Source organism: Schistocerca americana, chromosome X (genome assembly GCF_021461395.2).
Source record: "Schistocerca americana isolate TAMUIC-IGC-003095 chromosome X, iqSchAmer2.1, whole genome shotgun sequence".
Taxonomy (NCBI): Eukaryota; Metazoa; Arthropoda; class Insecta; order Orthoptera; family Acrididae; genus Schistocerca; species Schistocerca americana.
This window is the reverse complement of record NC_060130.1, coordinates 726926184-726946089: the sequence shown is the minus strand read 5'-3', so window position 1 is coordinate 726946089 and position 19906 is coordinate 726926184. Positions and strand designations below refer to the sequence as shown.

The following is a 19906-nucleotide window of genomic DNA, read 5'->3' as shown; positions in this document are numbered from 1 at the left end:
TAGAGATACCCATGTGTATTACACACTTTTAGATTTTCAAAAACTTACAATTCACTACCGCACAGAATAAAAGTTATGAGTGAATTTAGAACTTCTTAATTTGCCAGACTGCAGCACTTTATTGTTGAATTTTCATCTAGAATAGAGACAGAGATGTGGTGGTACTATTAGTTGGTGGATATTATAAATTGAAATTCTGGTCTTTTTGCATATCAAGTAGCTATATGTGAGGAAGTGTTAGCTGATGACGATAATAGTAATGTCATGGTATATCCCAACAAAATACCACCATAGTGTGAAGACTGCCAAACTTTCTCTTAATGTCGAGACATGTAAGGTTCTGTGATTCATAAACTGTAGTACCTTGTAAAGTAACAACAAGATTAATTACTCACAGCTAGGATTGGGAGTAATGAGTTGTAGGAATATGTTGTGGAACAATCACAGATGTTTAGTAGTGTATGAAGTGGCTGGACTTGATTTATTGTTAAGGTATTGTGAACTACAGTTTGCTCACAATTTTTTTTTTTTTTTTTTTTTAATAGCCTGTGGGTACAGTATTATAGTTCCCCCTTCCCCCCTCCTCTGTTTCTCGTTACAAAATTTTTGTTGTTGTGATAAGTAGATCTTTAGTGTAGCTATGGGTCTAGGTTAGGTTGGAGCCCGACAGTTTGGTAGGAAGTTGGTAAAACAAACTAACATGAGTGTAAAATAATGGGTCTGGTAACATTCTCTCCATAGTAATTCACTTTTCATTACAAATAACTAAAATAGCAAGGGAAATTCACAGATGTTGTAGTACACAATATATAAATCTCTGACGAATATTTTTGTTTATATTCTGTGTCTAAATTATGAAAAATAACAAGGGGGGAGAGAGCAAACTGTATATAACTCATACCGAGCCCATGCTCGGACACTATTAAAGTTGTAATCACACTGGAAGTTTCTCTCTTTGCAGCTATCTGAAACATTTAGGTTTCCACTTGGGGATTTTCTGTCTTAAAAACTGTTTATGGAAGCTTGAGACAAAATTTCATTGCAGTGGATTTTGGCAACAATTGTAAATGTGAGGTTTGTTATCTTCGAAGACTGTAATTATCAGGGAATAGCATATACACCATAGTGTGTATTTGGTCATCATAATTTCTACATAATAAGTTGCCAAATCTTGTTGTGGGACAGATGCAATAGAACCAGCAAAATACAGCGAAAATGAGGCTCACACCTTAAAAGCCATTTTTGCTTTTAACAGTAGGAAGAAGACAGCCCAGTGCGTAAGCTTCATTGGCTCTTTGAGGAACATTAGTTTGACTCGATGGAAAGAAGGTGAAGGATGCCACATTAGCCTCTTGGGAGCATTGGTGCTCTACATAGCATGGACTTTGCATCATCTGTGGTGATTGTTATGTTTTGAATGGTAATCATATGTTTGGAGGTTGCCACCCAGCCATTTGTGCAGTTTCTGTTTCATATAACAATAGATTGTTTTAGGTGGTATTTTTCTCAGGTTGGCTGCCTTGTTCTAAAATGAGCTTGAAATATCAAGGCCAGCTGTTATGTAAAGTTGATTTTAGGATGTAGCAGCAAACCTCAGAAGAATACAATAAATTACCACACTGGGAAAACCTACTTAATGAGTTTTTAGAGGTGCATCTGCTGTCCTTTATCAAACTATTATTATATTTTCTACAACCCAATCACCAAGGATTAGCATTAATCTACTTTACTGATTGTCTTCCTCTCAGATTGAAATTTAGAGGTGTGTGCTATTTTGGCTGAAGCAGTTTCACAGAAGGATGTGTTACAAATTTTCTGACTACTAATTTCTTTCACCACATTGAAATAAGGTCATTGTGTTCTAGGTCATAGTTGTATACAGTACTTTTTATGACCCTCTGTACATTTAACGAGGATTTCATTGACTTGATAGTCCTGTAATGGTAAGGAATTCCCATGCTAAATTAGATCGAAGTCATTAATTGTATGCTGTCATTTCTCACCATTGGGGGATAAAAATTAGAACATGAACCATTAATGCTAAGATATCATTTAACATCTACATTTGCAGCACTGTTAAGGAAGGAAGGAAGGAAGGAAGGAAGGAAGGATGGAAGGATGGATGAGTCGGATTTTCTGAGGACTGTGATAAAGATGGTGGTGGTGACAATCTGTTGCTTCACGTTTTCTAGTTGTTGTTTACTGCACAGGACATCAAGGGGCTTTGGATTGACAGGAAAGAACTATTTTATTTGCAAATTTCAGTCACATCAAAGATATGTCAATACACTATGTGATCAAAAGTCTCCGGACACCCCCAAAAACATGTGTTTTTCATATTAGGTGCACTGTGCTGCCACCTACTGCCAGGTACTCCATATCAGCAACCTCAGTAGTCATTAGACATCATGAGAGAGCAGAATGGGATACTCCATGGAACTCACGGACCTCGAATGTGGTTAGGTGGTTGGGTGTCACTTGTGTCATACATCTGTACGCAAGATTTTCACACTCCTAAACATCCCTATGTCCACTGTTTCTGATTTGATAGTGAAGTGGAAACATGAAGGAACACGTTGCACAAAAGCGTACAGACTGACCTCGTCTGTTGACTGACAGAAACCGCCGACAGTTGAAGAGGGTCGTAATGTGTAATAGGCAGACACCTATCCAGACCATCACACGGGAATTCCAAACTACATCAGGAACCACTACAAGTACCATGACAGTTAGGCGGGAGGTGAGAAAACTTGGCTGCCCATAAGCCACACATCACGCTGGTAAATTCCAAACAACGCCTTGCTTGGTGTAAGGAGCGTAAACACTGGACATTTGAACAGTGGAAAAACATTGTGTAGAGTGACGAATCACAGTACACAATGTGATGATCCGATGGCAGAGTGTGGGTATGGCAAATGCTCGGTGAACGTCATCTGCCAACGTGTGTTAGTACCAACAGTAAAATTCGGAAGTGGTAGTGTTATGGTGTGCTCACATTTTTCATGGAGGGGGCTTGCACTCCTTGTTGTTTTGCATCGCACTATCACAGCACAGGCCTACCTTGATGTTCTAAGCACCTTCTTGCTTTCCACTGTTGAAGACCAATTCGGGGATGGTGATTGAATCTTTCAACACGATCAAGCACCTGTTCATAATGCACAGCCTGTGGTGGAGTGGTTACACAACAATAACATCCCTGTAATGGACTGGCCTGCACGGGGTCCTGACCTGAATCCTATAGAATACCTTTGGGATGTTTTGGAACACCAACTTCGTGCCAGGCCTCACCGACTGACATCGATACCTTTCCTCAGTGCTGCACTTCATGAAGAATGGGCTGCCATTCCCCAAGAAACCTTCCAGCACCTGATTGAACATATGCCTGCAAGAGTGGAAGCTGTCATCAAGGCTAAGGGTGGGCCAACACCATATTGAATTCCAGCATTACCAATGGAGGGCGCCATGAACTTGTAAGTAATTTTTAGTTAGGTGTCTGGATATTTTTGATCACATAGTGTACTTGCAGGAAAAATGATTCCCCAATTGAAATTTCTGTTAGGCTTAATCTTAGAAAAGTGCATTTCAACTGTCTGTCATGGTAGGCGAGACTCTGAGCCTTCGTCACCACCATTTACCAGGAAGTCCACACAAAAACAGTGAAACAAATTTAAAATACGTGTTGCTCCATAAATATTGTGTAATTGTGTTGTACTTCCCACAAGGTACACATCTGACGGATGTGCACTGTACAGTATGCAAATGATCCACAGAGGACAAGCTCACAATATAGTACCGAATGAGGTGGCGCAGTGGTTAGCGCACTGGACTCGCATTCAGGAGGATGATGGTTCAAACCCAAGGGATGGTTCCTTTGAAAGGGCATGGCTGATTTCCTTCCCCATCCTTCCCTAATCTGAGCTTGTGCTCCGTCTCTAGTGACCTCGTTGTCAGTGGGACGTTAAACACTGATCTCCTCCTCCTCCTCAAAATGTAGTAATATCTTCATATCCTCATAGAGTTTAATAAGAAGTCGAGAAGGCTTTACAGTAGTCAAGAGGCTACACATGAAATAACATAAAAATATAAAAATGCAAAAAATAAGAAACAGCAACCATTTTAGATCCACAACCACCTCTTTTTTTTTTGGAAAGAGATTTTTCTGCTGTCTGAGAACAACTGTTAATGTACTGCATTCTACATTTGCAAGGAGTGGGCTTGAAATTCATATTTGGTCTTCCAGATTTGGCTTTGTGTGGTGTCCGTGAATGGCTTAAGGCAAATTCTTTTGGAAATCCAGTGACCAATTCCTCCCTTCCCCCCTCCCAAATCTTCAATATCCTTCCCAGCTCCAATTTGTATTCAGTCTAATGAACCTCCTTTGTTCTATAAATCTATCTAAAGAACAGTGCATGCTTCTGACAAGACTATTTAATGTCATGAGATGTATGTAATTCCTATAAGTAAAGGTAAAGCTGTCTTCAACCCAAAGGTTTATTTGAATACCACAGTTCTTTACTATGTATTGTCCTAATGGAGGTATGCCCTTGCCTCCTTATGACCTATAATCGGTAGCCAACCAGATACAAGGGCTCCTACAATAGAAGCTGGAGTCCAAGTATAGTGCCACTTCATATTTTTAACATACACAAATCATTATCAGAAGTGAAAGGAACTGTAACTGTCAACACAATCACAGGACTGGGTGGCGATTGAACCCTGGACTTTTATGTGTGTAGTCCGACACTTACCCACTAATACACAGAGCGACATGGATTTCTGTAGGGAGCATAGAAATTGTAGCAGTAGGAAATTTATGATGCTATCTGCACAGTCTTTTTCTGTCAGTGCCCTTTATGGTCTATTTTGACTAACTGATACTGCTACTGAAATGTTTAATAGTATAAAACACTAAATTTGTAAAATGTGCTCAAACTTGTTGTATGTTATGTGCAGTGATATATAATGAAAGTACTCATTTCTTCTTTATAGATTTAAATCTGCACAATGTCAGCCAAAGCAATAAGAGAAGCAACAGGAAAACAATTAATAAATAACCATCTTCAAAGTGGGACAGCTGCATCTTTCTGTCGCTTTGCATCAGTTGACGAGAGCACAAACTGGGACGAATTGCGAAGCAAACATCCATGGCTTCTGACTGAGGTGTGTCCTTCATAATTTTTTTTTTTTTTTTTTTTTTTTTTTTTTTTTTTTTTTTTTTTAGCTGTATAGAGATAAATTATGATATTTCTGTTTAGAAAATGTTTTTACTGTAACTATGTGAGTATTATACTTAACCTTTACTTTCAATCATTACATTGTAAGTAAACTGTAATCAAGTATGAATATGTTAAGGACTAAAGCAAGACAAAAAACTTGCTTGTAAAATTTGCTGTGACATTAATGCGGTAAGGAATATTATGGCAATGATTTATGCCAGCAGTAAGTGAGGAGCAGGAGTGCAAACTACGTGGACCAGAATACATATATTCACATGTTGTTGAAATTTTTCCAGATAAAAAATGAAAAAATGCATGTCATGCTATGCCACATAAAAATATTACATCTGTATGCCTGTCAGTGTTCAAGATATTACCAGTTTGACAGATCATGAAATGCGTAATGTAATATCTAATGTGCCACAATGTTACCAAAATTATTCAGCAACAGCAATAATTGTTATTGTCATCTTTATCATTAATAATAATAATAATAATAAATCATTTTCCCCCAATAAAAAAATGTGGGATTTTGTGTAGGTAGCCCCCAAGGAAACTTAACATTGTTCTTCTTTTTTTTGTGTGTGATTAATAAAGAATTCCATAGACATGTAGAATTACAGAAACACCATTAAAATTTTACAAATAAAATTACTAAATTATGATATTGTTAACATAAATACTTCCCTTTTGAATATCCAGAAGCTTGTATTTTAATTTAGTTTTTAATAAGATGCTGATAAATGTTAATAAGGTGCTGATAAAGTTTTTGTGAAAGTTATGCCAGCATTGTACTTATATATTTCCCTTGGAACTATAACTAACTGTTTTATTTTCATTGCAGTTTATTGTATTTTATGTACTTTTATGTGAATTTAATCTTCAGTAGTTTTATTTTAATTGCAGAAACTGGTAGCAAAACCTGACCAGCTTATCAAACGTAGAGGCAAACTTGGGCTCATTACTGTCAATAAAGATTTTGAGGCAGTGAAGGAATGGATTACAGCTCGGCTGGGTGTAGACCAAGTAATAGGAAAAGCTACAGGAAAATTAAGAACATTCATCATTGAGCCATTCATTCCTCATAAACCAGTAAGTATTTTAAGTAAATGAGATATGCATCCTCACTTGTTGCTGTTACTCAGTAAGTAAAAAGACTTCATTGTCTGATTAAAACCATCCAGTTTATTTTTATTTAGTTTTTTTTATAGTTTTAAACAAATTTGTAGAAGGTTTATGCAATGCCTTATCCACATCCTAACACAGTCTTCTTATATGAGGAAAATGTTTCATGATGTGATTAAATTAATTTGTAAATTATACTGATAAACTTATCGGAGTGAACTCTTTTTTTTTCTCTTAGAAAAGGCTGGAAAGAACCCTCTAACCTCTTCATCATCATCATCATCATCATCATCATCATCATCATCATCGATATACAGTTCCAATTTCCTGCATACTGTTCATGTGCTTCTTCAACTTTCTTCTTTTCATGTATAATCTGTCATGGAGAGCATCATCCATTGTCCCCCTTCTGGCAGTGAGGTCTTTCTTGATCATGTCAAAGCACTGGGTTCTTGATCTTCGTAAGGGACGTTTTCCTTACAACTCTCATTTCAAATTTATTCAGGCTTGTAGTCTCCAACCTTATGCCCGTACCACCATAGTCTGTACGTGCTGATTCTATGTAAAAGGGATGTCTTGATTCCGGCTTTGTTCCTCACCTCCTCATTCTTTAACTTATCCATCTTAGTTTTCAGGATGGTGGATCCAAGGAATTTCATCTCTGATGCCTGGAGCCTCAGTGACTCTCTCTTTATGGGGGCGCATGCCTTGATATTTGTACGAAGTAGCCCATGGGTGTCACTAGTTTTGCGTTCCCTGGAATCTTGTCATCCTGTAAAGGAATTTTCACTTACTGATAGAGTTCAGCAACCTTTTGCATTCTGTTGCTGAACTACTGTCTAATAAAATTATCTCTGGGGATTATTCTTCTGAGGTACATAAAACTGTCTATACACTCTACATGATCGTCAGCTAGTTACACAGTTGCGGGATGTCCATCTCTCTTGACTGCCATCACTACCATCTTGGTCATGCTGATACAGAGGTTGTAATCTTAGAACTTGAATTTCCATATGTTTAATCTGATCTTAACTGTTATTGTAATTTAGAATAAAGAACTTTATCATAAATAGTAGATGTGAATGGTAAAGGCCATGAAACTGATATAAAAATCATCTTAATTTTATGAAAACAACAGTCACCGACAATTTGCCTGTCTCTCCCTGTGTACGGACCAGAAAATGGAAGGCACGCACTAGAAAATGGAAGGCAGCAGGATGTTACTCTTTTGACACCTCAAAGTCTCTGGTTTCATAACATGGTTTAATTGAAAAAATATGTACTTGAAATCATTGTAATTGCTTTCAGTGAAGGGACATGTGGTGTTCGCCTATATTATTCCTGCCTCTTCCCTCATATTTTCTCTCTCTCTCTCTCTCTCTCTCTCTCTCTCTCTCTCTCTCTCTCTCTCTCTCTCACACACACACACACACACACACACACACACACACACACACACACACGCTTCCAACTTTCCCTCATATATGCTGCTACCTTCTTATCTTTTTCCTTTTTTGAATCTTTGGAAATGTTGGTGCTTGATTTTTGTTATTGTTTGTATAACAGTTACAACAACCATTTTTTGTTCATAATGTTTTCTTTTCTGCATTCCTGAGAAGAACACTGCAATATTGAAATCGTACTTTTATTTATAGATTGATATTATTTCTTTCAGCCCCGTGAGTGATACATGGACTGTTGTGTGCTGATTTGGTATAGTCTAATCTGGCTACCTTTGCTGTATGTTTCACTCAGATTTTTATGGCAAATACAAAGAATTAATAAAATTGTCTTTGTGACTAAGAATTACACCTGTACAGAATGTTTCAGCATAATTTGTAAGGTGGCATTCTGAAAGTGATAAAACAGATTCATCGTAGCAGTTGCAATTCCTTCTCGTCATACGTATTGTTATGCTTGTATTCTCAACTGCAGTAATTAAAAAATGAATAAATGTGTTTGTGGTTAAGTCAATATTTTTAATCCACCATCATTGGTTACTACTTGATCCGGAACAGATTATACCATTTGATTGTCATTAAGAGATGTTATGGGTTCATTATGGTGTTTTTGTAGTCCAAGAGTGCAATGTTACATTGCATGCAAGTAAATAAAATGTACTGGCCATATATGAGATTACTCTGATATTGTGCCATTTGTATTAATCAGTTATATTAAATTTTCCACTCCACTTCTAAACTTTATTTTTTTCTCTTTCTTAAACAGTGGCATTCAGCTGCATAGCCTTACAGACAGGTCACTAGTTGTTAGGAAGATTCAATGACATTTGTTTGGACAGATTATGGCAATGTGTCAATAGCTTTTCTTCTTTGTCATATTTGCAAATATCAGATGTATGTTTGATGTGTGCAGGAACAGAACTGATCATAGCAATGGCATTCCTATGCTTGATGTGGGATTCAAACCTGCAACATCTACTCCATGGTGCAGTGACACTGTCTGCTGATCATAGGGACTGGTTTCAGTAGCCACCTGTATTACTTGAACACTTATTCACAGTGGAACATGTTGCCTATTTGTAATACATGCATCGGGTTTTTATTAGTGAGTTTTGAATTACTTATTCTTCACTGGAAGAAGATGACTGACTGGAACTGAGCTTCCTTCGATACAGTGCTGTTTGATTTTAATTTTCCGCAATGAACACATGAAATGAATACTCCATTGTTTTTGTGCATTAGCACAGTAATTTGTGTACAGGCAACCTTTGAAGACAAGAAGTGTTTGTGTTGGAACACTTTTTGAAAATTTACAAACACATTTCAAGCACTTAAACTGAATAAATTGTCCTATCATAGACACAAATTAAAAAAAAGAATAAAATAAAAGAAATATAGATGCTCAGGTAATTTTTGTGCATCATAGATAAAGGATTATGTATAATTTTTGTTTAATTGACACAGTATTTGTTATTTTTTTAAACTTTTGTGCTTCGTCTCTCAAACAGATTTTAATTACAAAACATAATGCATCCAGAAATAAGCTTCCAAGCTATATTTTTACAACCACTGCATGTACTTTCCATCATTCTTTTTTATCCAGATTTGAAACTGATGAAGTTAAGTGTTTTATTTTTCTTTTAGTTTATATACATCATTAACTAAGTTTTAAAGACGTATCAGTTTAATTTCATGTTTTCTGTTGAGACCCTCCTGGTTAATAGTTAAGAGGGCATGCTGAAAAGTAATGCATCTGAATGCATTAAAGAAAACAATTGTTTTTAACATTCTACATCTTTATCCTTCATATCTACATATTTGTAGCCCTCTGTCACTAAGGGCTCTGAATTGTAGCATGTAACATGACAGTGTGTAACTAAACTATGTAGGTGCATGCAAAACGACTTGCAGTAATCCAATTTTAAATTTGAAAAGTTTGTCCACACAGGTAGCACACACTCCTTCAGCCTGACAATACCAGAACACTCACAAGTGCTGTGACATGTGCAACAATCCGACACCTTGGGTTCACTGTCATCGATGATCCTCCATGCTGTCCTAACTTGGTCCTATCTGATATTCATCTGTTTCCAAGATTTAAAGAACACCTCTAAGGGCTTCACTTTGATAGTGATGAAGTGGTGCAAGCAGAGGTGAGGTTGTGGCTCCATCAACACACTTAAAACATTCTGTAGCGACGGTATCAACAAACTGGTCTCTTGGTGGGAGAAATATGTGCATGACCAGGATGACAATGTTGAGAAATAAAGATGTAGGATGTTAATAACATGTGTCATTTCAAATGGTTCAACATTTTTCACATAAGGGATTCGGAGGCATTGCTTTTTAGTACTCCTCGTGTTTTCTGTGTGATTACTCAAAGCAGTGTACAACACACAAATGTACATTACGTATCTTGCATTCATGTCTGATTTCTCAGCACATGTTCTGTTAAGAGTGCACTGCACATCTATCCAGTAACACAACTTTTCTGGAGTGTTCACTTACAGAAAAGTTCAGAAAATAAATGCCTCCCAGTATGTCGTAGAAGATTGAAGTTTCCAGAATGTCTTCCTCTGTCAACCTTTCTCTGTTCTATTGTATAAGTTTCTCCAGTTTATCTTAATAGAGATAGACAAAACTCTACCTGTGCTCAGATGTTACATTAAATGAATGTTCAAATTTTGTATGAATTATGACTGTGAAGTATGGTTCACCAAGTGCATTATCTGTTTTACACAGAAAATGCCACTCTGTCAGTTTACCCATTTGCTTGCTGTAGGAGCACTGATTTTGCTACATTCAACCACACGCTTCAACTGTTGAACAGCTACAGCTGTAACCACAACATTCTTCTTGGGTTTGAGTGGGAGTTGACTGGAATTTTGTAAGATAATTGAATGGAATACTTGTACACATGGTAAAGTAAGATTGTGTTCTGTGAAACCATGCACTCATCCAGGCTTATTTCAACAGGAGACCCACAAAGTACAAATCTCCCTTGTTCACCTACAGCTTCACCCCACAACCCAGTAGCATATGACATTTTACCCTTTGGAAGTAATGTGTACTACTAACATCTGAACTCTGTCAGTTGTAGCAAAAATTTAACTTGTGCTTTAATTGTTCTCCACAGGAAGAAGAAGTTTATGTTTGTATTTATTCACATCGTTATTCAGATACAATACTTTTCCACCATGAAGGTGGTGTTGACATTGGAGACGTTGATGCTAAAGCACTAAAGTTAGATATCCCAGTGAATGAAGAAGTTTCTCTTGATGATATCAAACGCACATTACTGACAAATGTAAACCAGCAAAAGAAAGAGTAAGTATGCCTCAAAGGTTTAAGTCTCATTTTCAAAAGCTGTAAAGAAACTCGACTTTGAGGTATGAGGTGCATAGATTAAATTTTTTCAGAAGAGTTTCGGATATGTGGCCCAAAGATCTAAAAATCTAATAGTTGAGTAGAAATGCAGTGAATGTGAAGACAAAAAGTGGTAAAAGAATAGATTACCAAAACTGAATATATATAAAAAAAATCTCAAAAATTAAAATGCAACTATTAATAAGGGATCAGAAAATGTAGCTTTTTTTTTTTTTTTTTTTTTTTTTTTTTTTTTTTTTTTTTTTTGCGTATACATTTGAAATTCGCATCTATATTAAATAAAAAAAATAAATGATTAGATGCACAAATTTAAAACCTTGTCACACTGCATGAGTGAAGACAAAGGAAGCCTTAGTGCTTTGTAACTGATTGTTTAAAAAATGTGCTAATTGGAACCCTTATAACTGAAATTTTTGCTTTTGCTAAGACTTCAAAAGCTTTTTTTTTTTTTTTTTTTTTTTTTTTTTTTTTTTTTTTTTTTTTTTTTTTTTTTTCAAATGGTCTTTACTTTCTTCGTTTGGCCATGTTTAAGCTTTCAAAAATGGTTGTTCTGTGGAAAAGAAGCAGCATTTTCCCAGTGGTGAAGTGTCTTGGACATTACTTGTCTTTGCTGCAGACTATTAATTTCAACTTTTTATGGGCATTCATAGCTGTGTGACAGTGCTTGATGATACTACAGATAGAACTGACAAGACACTTAGCATAGAAGTATAACCGCAAGTAACTATTTTAATGTTCAGGAAAGAATTTCAGAGCAGTTGAAAACCATGACAGATTTTGTTTTCATATTGCTATAGCACAGAGTGTGAGCACTATATAGTTGTGGATGGCCACTAGCCTAAGCAAACTAGAATTTCGATCACCAGAGGGGAGAGGAACAGTATGGGGAAACAAGCCCTGCCTCCCTTTCCCAGTGCAGCAGTTTGCACGTGTCATCTGCGAAAGCAGAACGTCGCACTGTCACGGGATTGCTGATCTCTTCTGGTGTTGCAAGGGTCATAATCGAAAATGGTGATTGACAAGGATCAGTTGCTACACTCATTTCAAAATAAGAAGAGAAAACAATGAGCAACATACAATACAAAGCATTCAGTAATGGCTACCACAATGACTTGCCTGTTGAAGTTGGTAGAACTTTGTTAACAATGTAGTTCAGGCTCGACCTCTAGCAGTTTTCCATGCAACCTTATTTCAAAATATACCCCTCCTAATTTGCCATGTTAAGTGTCTGCATTGTACCAACTTTTGAACTTTAGCTAATAAACAAATGTTTGTGTTCCTTTGTTATAAAATGCTAGGTCGAACGGTTGAGTAATGTTGCATTATGCAGTGTGTATCTTAAATGAACTATTCAGCTGCCCACAATTTTCATGGCACCAGAGCATTGAATGCGTTAATACACTGTTACATTTGTGCACTTTTTATCTTGCAAACAAGTTCGTAAGTACATAATTTTTTTAAGTTGGGCTTTGTCAGATGGTGTATAATACCAGTAACTGAAAACTGGTTACATTTTCGATATTTATATGCAGAAAATAAAGCTATTTCACACTATCAGTGATAAAATAGTTCATCTGGATACAAGTCACTATGAAATAATAGTATTAAATAATTTTGCATTTTGAGGCAGAATTTGCATCTATTTCACATGTGTCACAAAATATGAATTTTTGGTCCAAACTAATAAGTGATCAGGGAAGCTTCTACTTACCAGGTAAGAGCAAGAAAAGAAAATATGTTAGAAAAACTAATTTTTGGAACTATTTTGCAAAACAGAGAAAGCAAGTGTAGGAGTTGTGTGTAGTTAAATTTTAGACAAGACGATACCCAGAACCCAATGTCCATGGAGAGAGAAGTACACTGTGATTTTGCTCTCTAATACTTACATAGCCTCTTTCTTGCCACAGCTAAGGAGATCTTATTACTTTTGTCACCTGCTAAATGGGTTGTTCTTTCTGTCTTGAGGCTTTTATTTATTTTTTAATAGGTTCTATTGCTCCTGTGGTTTCCTTATGGTGACCATCTTCATTGTTACCTATCTTGTCTTATCTATTGCTTTCTCTCTATTATTTGTGCTAGATAGATTGTTTCTGTTTTTATGTTTTGATATTTGTATCTTTTTGGTTCATTTTTTTTCTTCTCACTTGTTGTAGTACCCCCCCCCCCCCCCCCTCCAAAAAAATGCTTTCCAAGCCCTGTATTGTGTACTTTCCTACTATCCATTTGTGTACTATGTAATCACACTTCCCCATCTGGCAGTGTGTCATTTTTCACAGTTTTCTAATTCTTTGCCATCAGCCATTGTTCTTTATTCTTTGTTGCTCTTTTTGCTATGATGAGTCCCTTAAAACAATGGCTTCACTCTCTTTACCATCATGCTATGCCTACCGTATTTACTTGAATCTAAGCCGCACTCGAATCTAAGCCGCACCTGAAAAATGAGACTCAAAATAAAGGAAAAAAATAATTTCCTGAATCTAAGCCGCACCTGAAATTTGAGACTCGAAATTCAAGGGGAGAGAAAAGTTTTAGGCCGCAACTCCAAATCAAAACAAAGTTGGTCCATTGTAATACGAGACACAATTTAGGTCGAATGAATGACGATACAGATACAGTAGTTTGGTTCGAGTCGTAAGCTTAGCAGTTAAGCTTTACCAGGTAGCCATTGCTATGCGTCAGGCGCTCCGTCCGTAGTTATATGGGTACCCTTCCTTTTTCATGTTCTTTGTCTGGTTTGAATCAACTGCTTATTTTGCTTTGATCTGATAAGTGCCGTTTTCTTTGTTATAGGTGTTTACGTCACTCTAAGCTGAAAATGCATTACTGTACTGCGTCATGCATTGTTTGTCGCATTCTGATAGTGCGTGTACGGCCTGTCGCCGCTCGCGGCCTGGCTTGCTTTTGTGCGCGCTACCGCTGGGAGGAATCATCTCATTAGCGAAACAATGGCAAGAGACTGCTATTTGTTGTTACTTACACTGCTGCTTTCTTTGATAATGATCAACAAGAACCAAATAATTGACTGAGTATGATAGAACATGTTCTGAACAAGAGTTAGGCGAAAAATTTTCTCCGTTTGAAAATCTTTGCGCCCGCTTCTTTAGTACATCAAATTCTTCACAGAAATTAGAGTCATCTTAGATTTAAAAATCTAGTCAGTTGCCGTGCTTCATTTCTGACTGTATCACTATTAGGCATAAGAATAATACGAATATAAACATGACACAATACGTATATTCTTCCGCGTTTGCTGTTGTCTCACTCTAGTTTCGTAGTTTATTAGGCAGACAGGATTTAAATGAGATAGCAGCAAACACGAAAGAATACATGGCAAAATGTTTATATTCGTATTATTCTTATGGTGAACAGAATACTGCATGTGATTCACATTTCATCAGGTTCCTATTAGCAACCATCTCTTCTCACAGGTAGGAAAAAAATTCAGAACGTAGAGTTGGCCATATTGACAAACATCCCTAACAGTCTTGCCAGTCGGATTTTCATAGTACATTGAAAGTCTGCTACATTCGAAGATGAACAATACGGAATTTGTGTTTACTTCGTTGGATAATGTATGAAAATGCAGTGGTCAAAATTTGGGGCGGAGAAAAAAAAGCTCGTCTTCCACCTTTTTCTTTTTAAATTTATTTACTAATGCAGAGGTTTTGGCGCCAGTATGTGCCTACAAAGCATGCCTGTGTAGCGCTACATATATTTGACGGCAGAAGTTAGTTGTGGCGCCACCTACCACCATTTTTCAGAACTTCCGCTTGCTTTGCACTCGATTCTAAGCCGCAGGCGGTTTTTTGGATTACAAAAACCAGAAAAAAGTGCTGCTTAGATTCGAATAAATACGGTACTGTTCGGTAAAAATTTGAGTCTTTCACACCTTGCAGCCTCATATAGAAGCTTTATGGTGAACTGCCTATGTTTTTGCTAATGGCCATAATTATTACAATATTTTGAAATTAAGTAACTCATAATACAAAATCCTGATAATTTGCAATGAAAAATACGAATCACAGTGAGTTTACATTTTGTTCACACTAGGTCATATGTTACTCCATACAAAATGTTGCTAACATATTGATATTTTGAACCTGCGATGAGATCTATAACTCTCTCCAGTCTGGAGGGAATGGATTGTATGTACAGCACCCACTTCTGCCTGCACACAGCTGTTTGCAACAAGAGGGGACTATTCACAACATGGGGAGCCAGCGCACAGTACATATAGTGTTCTCTGGAGGTGTCTGTAACTAGATTGAGCTACACTGGAAGCTAGCATACAGGCTACCAGCTTTCTTCATGTTTTCATACTCAGGAAAGACAGCAGTTCTGTTGTGGTATGATTCAGTTTACAGTGATTCTCCTTCCCTGCTGAATCTTACATTGTCTAAAAGAATCAGTACACAAAATTCAGACTGCACTAGCTAAAGACTTAATTTTTTTCAATCATAATACGAATGGAAAACTACATGGGAATCCCCATTTTGAGATTCATTCTGGTGTTAAACCTAATCTTGAATCATATCATTCACAGGCTTGTTTATCATCCTTACGGAGATATTTTGTATACTCATCATGCTTGTACCATTTTTTCTCTTATTCCTCCAACATCTTCACACCTCAGACATTGCAGAATGAGACTTTTCTGTCTTTAAAAACTCTGTGCTCTGTTATAAATCTAGATCACAAGGGGTGAATTATCCTTACCATATGCTATTACATCCACATGACTAGCAAAATTTACTGTGTCTGATGGAAAGCCACTTTTGAGACAACCCATATTATACAGGTTGAGTCAGCTAAGACAGGCCACCCAAAATATTTGGAGAATGAGTAAATACTGGGTGGTTATAACTAAACAGCAGATACTCACAGTGGGCTGTAATTATCATATGGCAGCGAAACTTGGTAGATGTGCTAATGCATTAATGCAGAATGGATTTATGCTGGAATTACTATTAGTTCCAATTGTGATCACCAGGTGCAAATCTTGCATTGTACACTGTCTGATGATATGACATCCACACTGTCATTTGACAAGCCATAATGTGAGTATGGCTATAGAGGAGAGATTGTGCACTGTTAGTGAAACTGTTGTATGTGAATGGCAGCAAGTACAGTGCTGCATTGAGAAAGTATTGCTGACTGAAAGGTCTGAGGAGAGGCCCGATGTTGCTAAGTGGTTCACAGAAGATGATAATCAAATTTGGAAACAAAGGTGAGCTTGGTATGGCACCTTGAAGAGGAAGGCCTCCTATCCCAATGGAAGTTACTGATAACGTTGCTGTTGCTGTAACTGTCCATGCTGCATGTGCACCAGGTAGTGCTTGTGCTCATACAGTACCGTGACAACTGTCCATCCCCTAGTCAACAGTGCTGAAAATTTTGCATTTTATATTACACTGGTACCTGCATTAGATACAAACAGTGCAGCAACTGAAACCTCATGATATGCAACAACATTCTGAATTTGCTCTTTGGTTTCTGGCACAGATCGAAGTTGTTGACCTGTGACTGGGGAATATGTTGTGGAGTGATGAGGCATATTTTACACTATAGAGTGTAGTGAATACACAGAAATGCTGAATTTGGGGTACTGTTAAACTGTGTATTGTCAACCAAGAGAAATTGCACTCACCGTATGTTACTGTGTGGCTGTGGACTCACAAGCACGTTTATTCTCAGTCCGTTCTTCTTTGAAGATAATACACCCAGGGGGCCTGGCAGGTGTACCATGACACCTGCACATTATTGAGACTCTTTGTACAGCATGTGATACCTGCTTTGGAAAAGCACAACTGTATATAAACCCCCATTTTTATGCTAGGCCATCTGCTTAACACAACCTTCCACAAACATGTTACTTCCAGGGGGTTACCAGAACATGACATGCAGGACCACCTGATCTGAATCCATGTGACCTTTGGCTCTTGAATATCTAAAAGAACACGTTTACCAGGGATACATTCAGTCACTACCTGAACTGGAGGCCAGTATACAGGTACACGTTGCCGAGATTCCACTGGAATTGCTGTGAACAACTGTTGATCATATTGTTTTATGGATGCGGCATCTCGTTGACATCTCTGATGTTCATATTGAACAAATGGTGTAACTGACAGTTAATAATAAAATCATCATTATGCCTTTATCATTTGTTTGATCCTGCTCATATCCCATTCCTAATCCATTATGTATGCAAACATTTCTGTGCGTGTATCTTGCATTCACAGTACCAGATTTGCCCATGGTGGCCAAAATTGGAACTATTTTTTTTTCCAGTGTAAACTGGTTCCACACTAATGCATTAGAATATCAACCAAGTTTCATTGCCACACGATAATTACAGCCCACATGGCACCTCTGTGAGGAGCTGCTCTTTAATTATAACCACCCAGTACATTGAGATGCGGTTTTTTCCATGTTATAGTGGACAATATTGCAAATTTCCTGCTGTTCACAGATTTTATTGTTTATAATTGCTGAATTATGACACTGGATTTAATTTTGTAACGGAACTATATGCTTTCTTGTGTGAAAGGAAGTTCTAAGAGAACTTAAACAACATAACATGTATGGGATAACAGTGTCATAAACCACTATCCTGTCATCAGGAGAAGTGCTTTCACAAACGTCTGTCCTGTTATACCAAATGTAAGCAAACACGTAACTCAGGTATGGTTCCTGAGTTTACCTGTGTGCTTGAAGCCCATCAGTCTGTCTTCTGCTGTTGTAGCAGTCAGATAACTTACTCGTAAAGCTATTGAGACATTCACAATGTATATGACAACTGAAAAAGTTAATATCGATTATGGTAAATGTCACCAAACTATTAGAACAGTGGTATGGTTGCATGCTGAAGAGTATCCAAATTGTATCAAGCACTCACGATCTGTCTTTGCAAACATTGCATTTCCTCCTCTTGACATTTCACTGCATCTACAGCTTCGTGGCATTGACTTGCAAAATTGGTTATAGTTCTCCAGGTGGTATCTGTGGAAAGTACAAAGTAATGCGGTGTATCTATGCAAAATTTTGTTTAAGGAAGAGGCATTGTTTACATGGGCAAGTCAGCCTTCACAATATATGTGCACTAATCATCAGTTGAAAATTCAAACTGACTCAAAGAAGTGGATAAAAACAAAGCTCTCATCCTATCAATGTTTGGTGCATGTTACTCAAGACCCATATCAATGTTCCCTGTTTGATTGATGAGAATCTAAATACGCCCCAGTATCTCGAGTTCTTAAGATGTACTGCTGCTGCAGTTATCGGAAGATATCCCACTGGTCATAAGGCAATCTGTGTGATACCAACATGATGGATATCACTCCCATTCCACACTTGTAATAACACACCATTTTAAGAGAGCATGGGAACGGTCACTCAGGAAACACAAAGTGGTCTACATGCAGCTGCTCTCTCTCTCTCTCTCTCTCTCTCTCTCTCTCTCTCTCTCTCTCTCTCTCTCACACACACACACACACACACACACACACACAAAGTTGCACACTTCTATACTTTTATCTGTAACAAAAATTCAAACAAGAGGTCTGTTAGGAAACATTGACAACCCCTGAAGACATGAAATGCCTTATAAAACAGGCCTGTGGTACACTGAGCTCTACACAAAATTCAATATGCTGTATTGTGTCTCCAGAATTGCTTTATAGTGCATAGCTGTACTCAGGGTCAACACTTTGAGCACTTGATATGACAGGCCCGATAATAAAAAAAGGAACTGGAGCTGAGTTATGTGTTTGCTTACATTTGGCATAATAGGGCAGGCATTTGTGGAACCTGTCCCCCTGACAGTGGGATAGTGGTTTACGATGCTGTTACCTTGATACTATTTGATCAAGTCCCATACAGGGTATGTTGTTGAAGTTCTGTAAGAAGTTTCTTTCAAATGCCACTGAAAAAAGTATATAGTTCCATTATGGAAAAAAAAACAAAGCTATTGTCATAATTCAAAGACTATATATGATATAAATTGCTTGTGAACACCAGTAAATTCACCATATTATCCACCATAATTTGGCAAAAACCACACCTCAATATATTTATTCATTCTGGATATATTTGGGGTGGCCTGTCTTAGCTGCCTCAGTCTGTATACTTACTGGTATCAAACAACTGTCCAGCTTGCAGTGTTCATGTAGCAACTACTAAACTGTCTGTAGGAAAAAGTGATTAGATTATGATGATGGTGGTGGTACTGTGCGACAAGGCTTAGAGAGCATGGTTGTTGGTGCCATGATGAATAGACACAGCAGTGATTAATAAAAGTATAAAAGTAGATTACTACCAAAGAACATGACCCACACTCTAGAAACCATAAGCCACACTGGCGATTTTGATTCTTTTTCCTTACGCAGCACTCGGTACTTGGCCGGTGAATAACTGCTCTGTGGTGTTACTTGGTTTCTGTCAGTGACCTAGTTCCTGCTGTTGTTGATATCTTGTTTTGTTCTGTACCTTCTATTCTCTTATTTTCCTTCTCCCCTTGTCTCTTGTGTTTCTTCCACATCCCCCTTCCCACATATTACATTATGAGGCTTCTGTTATCATCAAGCCTTTTCTTTAGTTTCTTTGTTCTTTTCCATCATTCTTAGTCCACATCACTAAATTCTTGTTTCCAGTATCATTGTTGTTTTCCATCTTTCTATTTTACATTTCTGACTTGTGGACTGCTTTACAGAGTCTTTG

The 19906-nt window shown here is 37.4% G+C and overlaps 1 protein-coding gene across 4 annotated transcripts in view; it reads left to right on the top strand.

Moving 5' to 3' along the window:
* The window catches only part of LOC124555694 (ATP-citrate synthase), a 171887-nt gene that overhangs the window by 87727 nt on the left and 64254 nt on the right, over positions 1 to 19906 (top strand). For all 4 annotated transcript variants that reach the window (XM_047129698.1, XM_047129700.1, XM_047129697.1 and 1 more), the window contains exons 2-4: positions 4990 to 5160; positions 6123 to 6308; positions 10938 to 11128. In XM_047129698.1, coding sequence (XP_046985654.1) covers positions 5005 to 5160; positions 6123 to 6308; positions 10938 to 11128 — 533 coding nt within the window. In that variant the 5' untranslated portion in view covers positions 4990 to 5004. The remainder of the gene's footprint in view (positions 1 to 4989; positions 5161 to 6122; positions 6309 to 10937; positions 11129 to 19906) is intronic.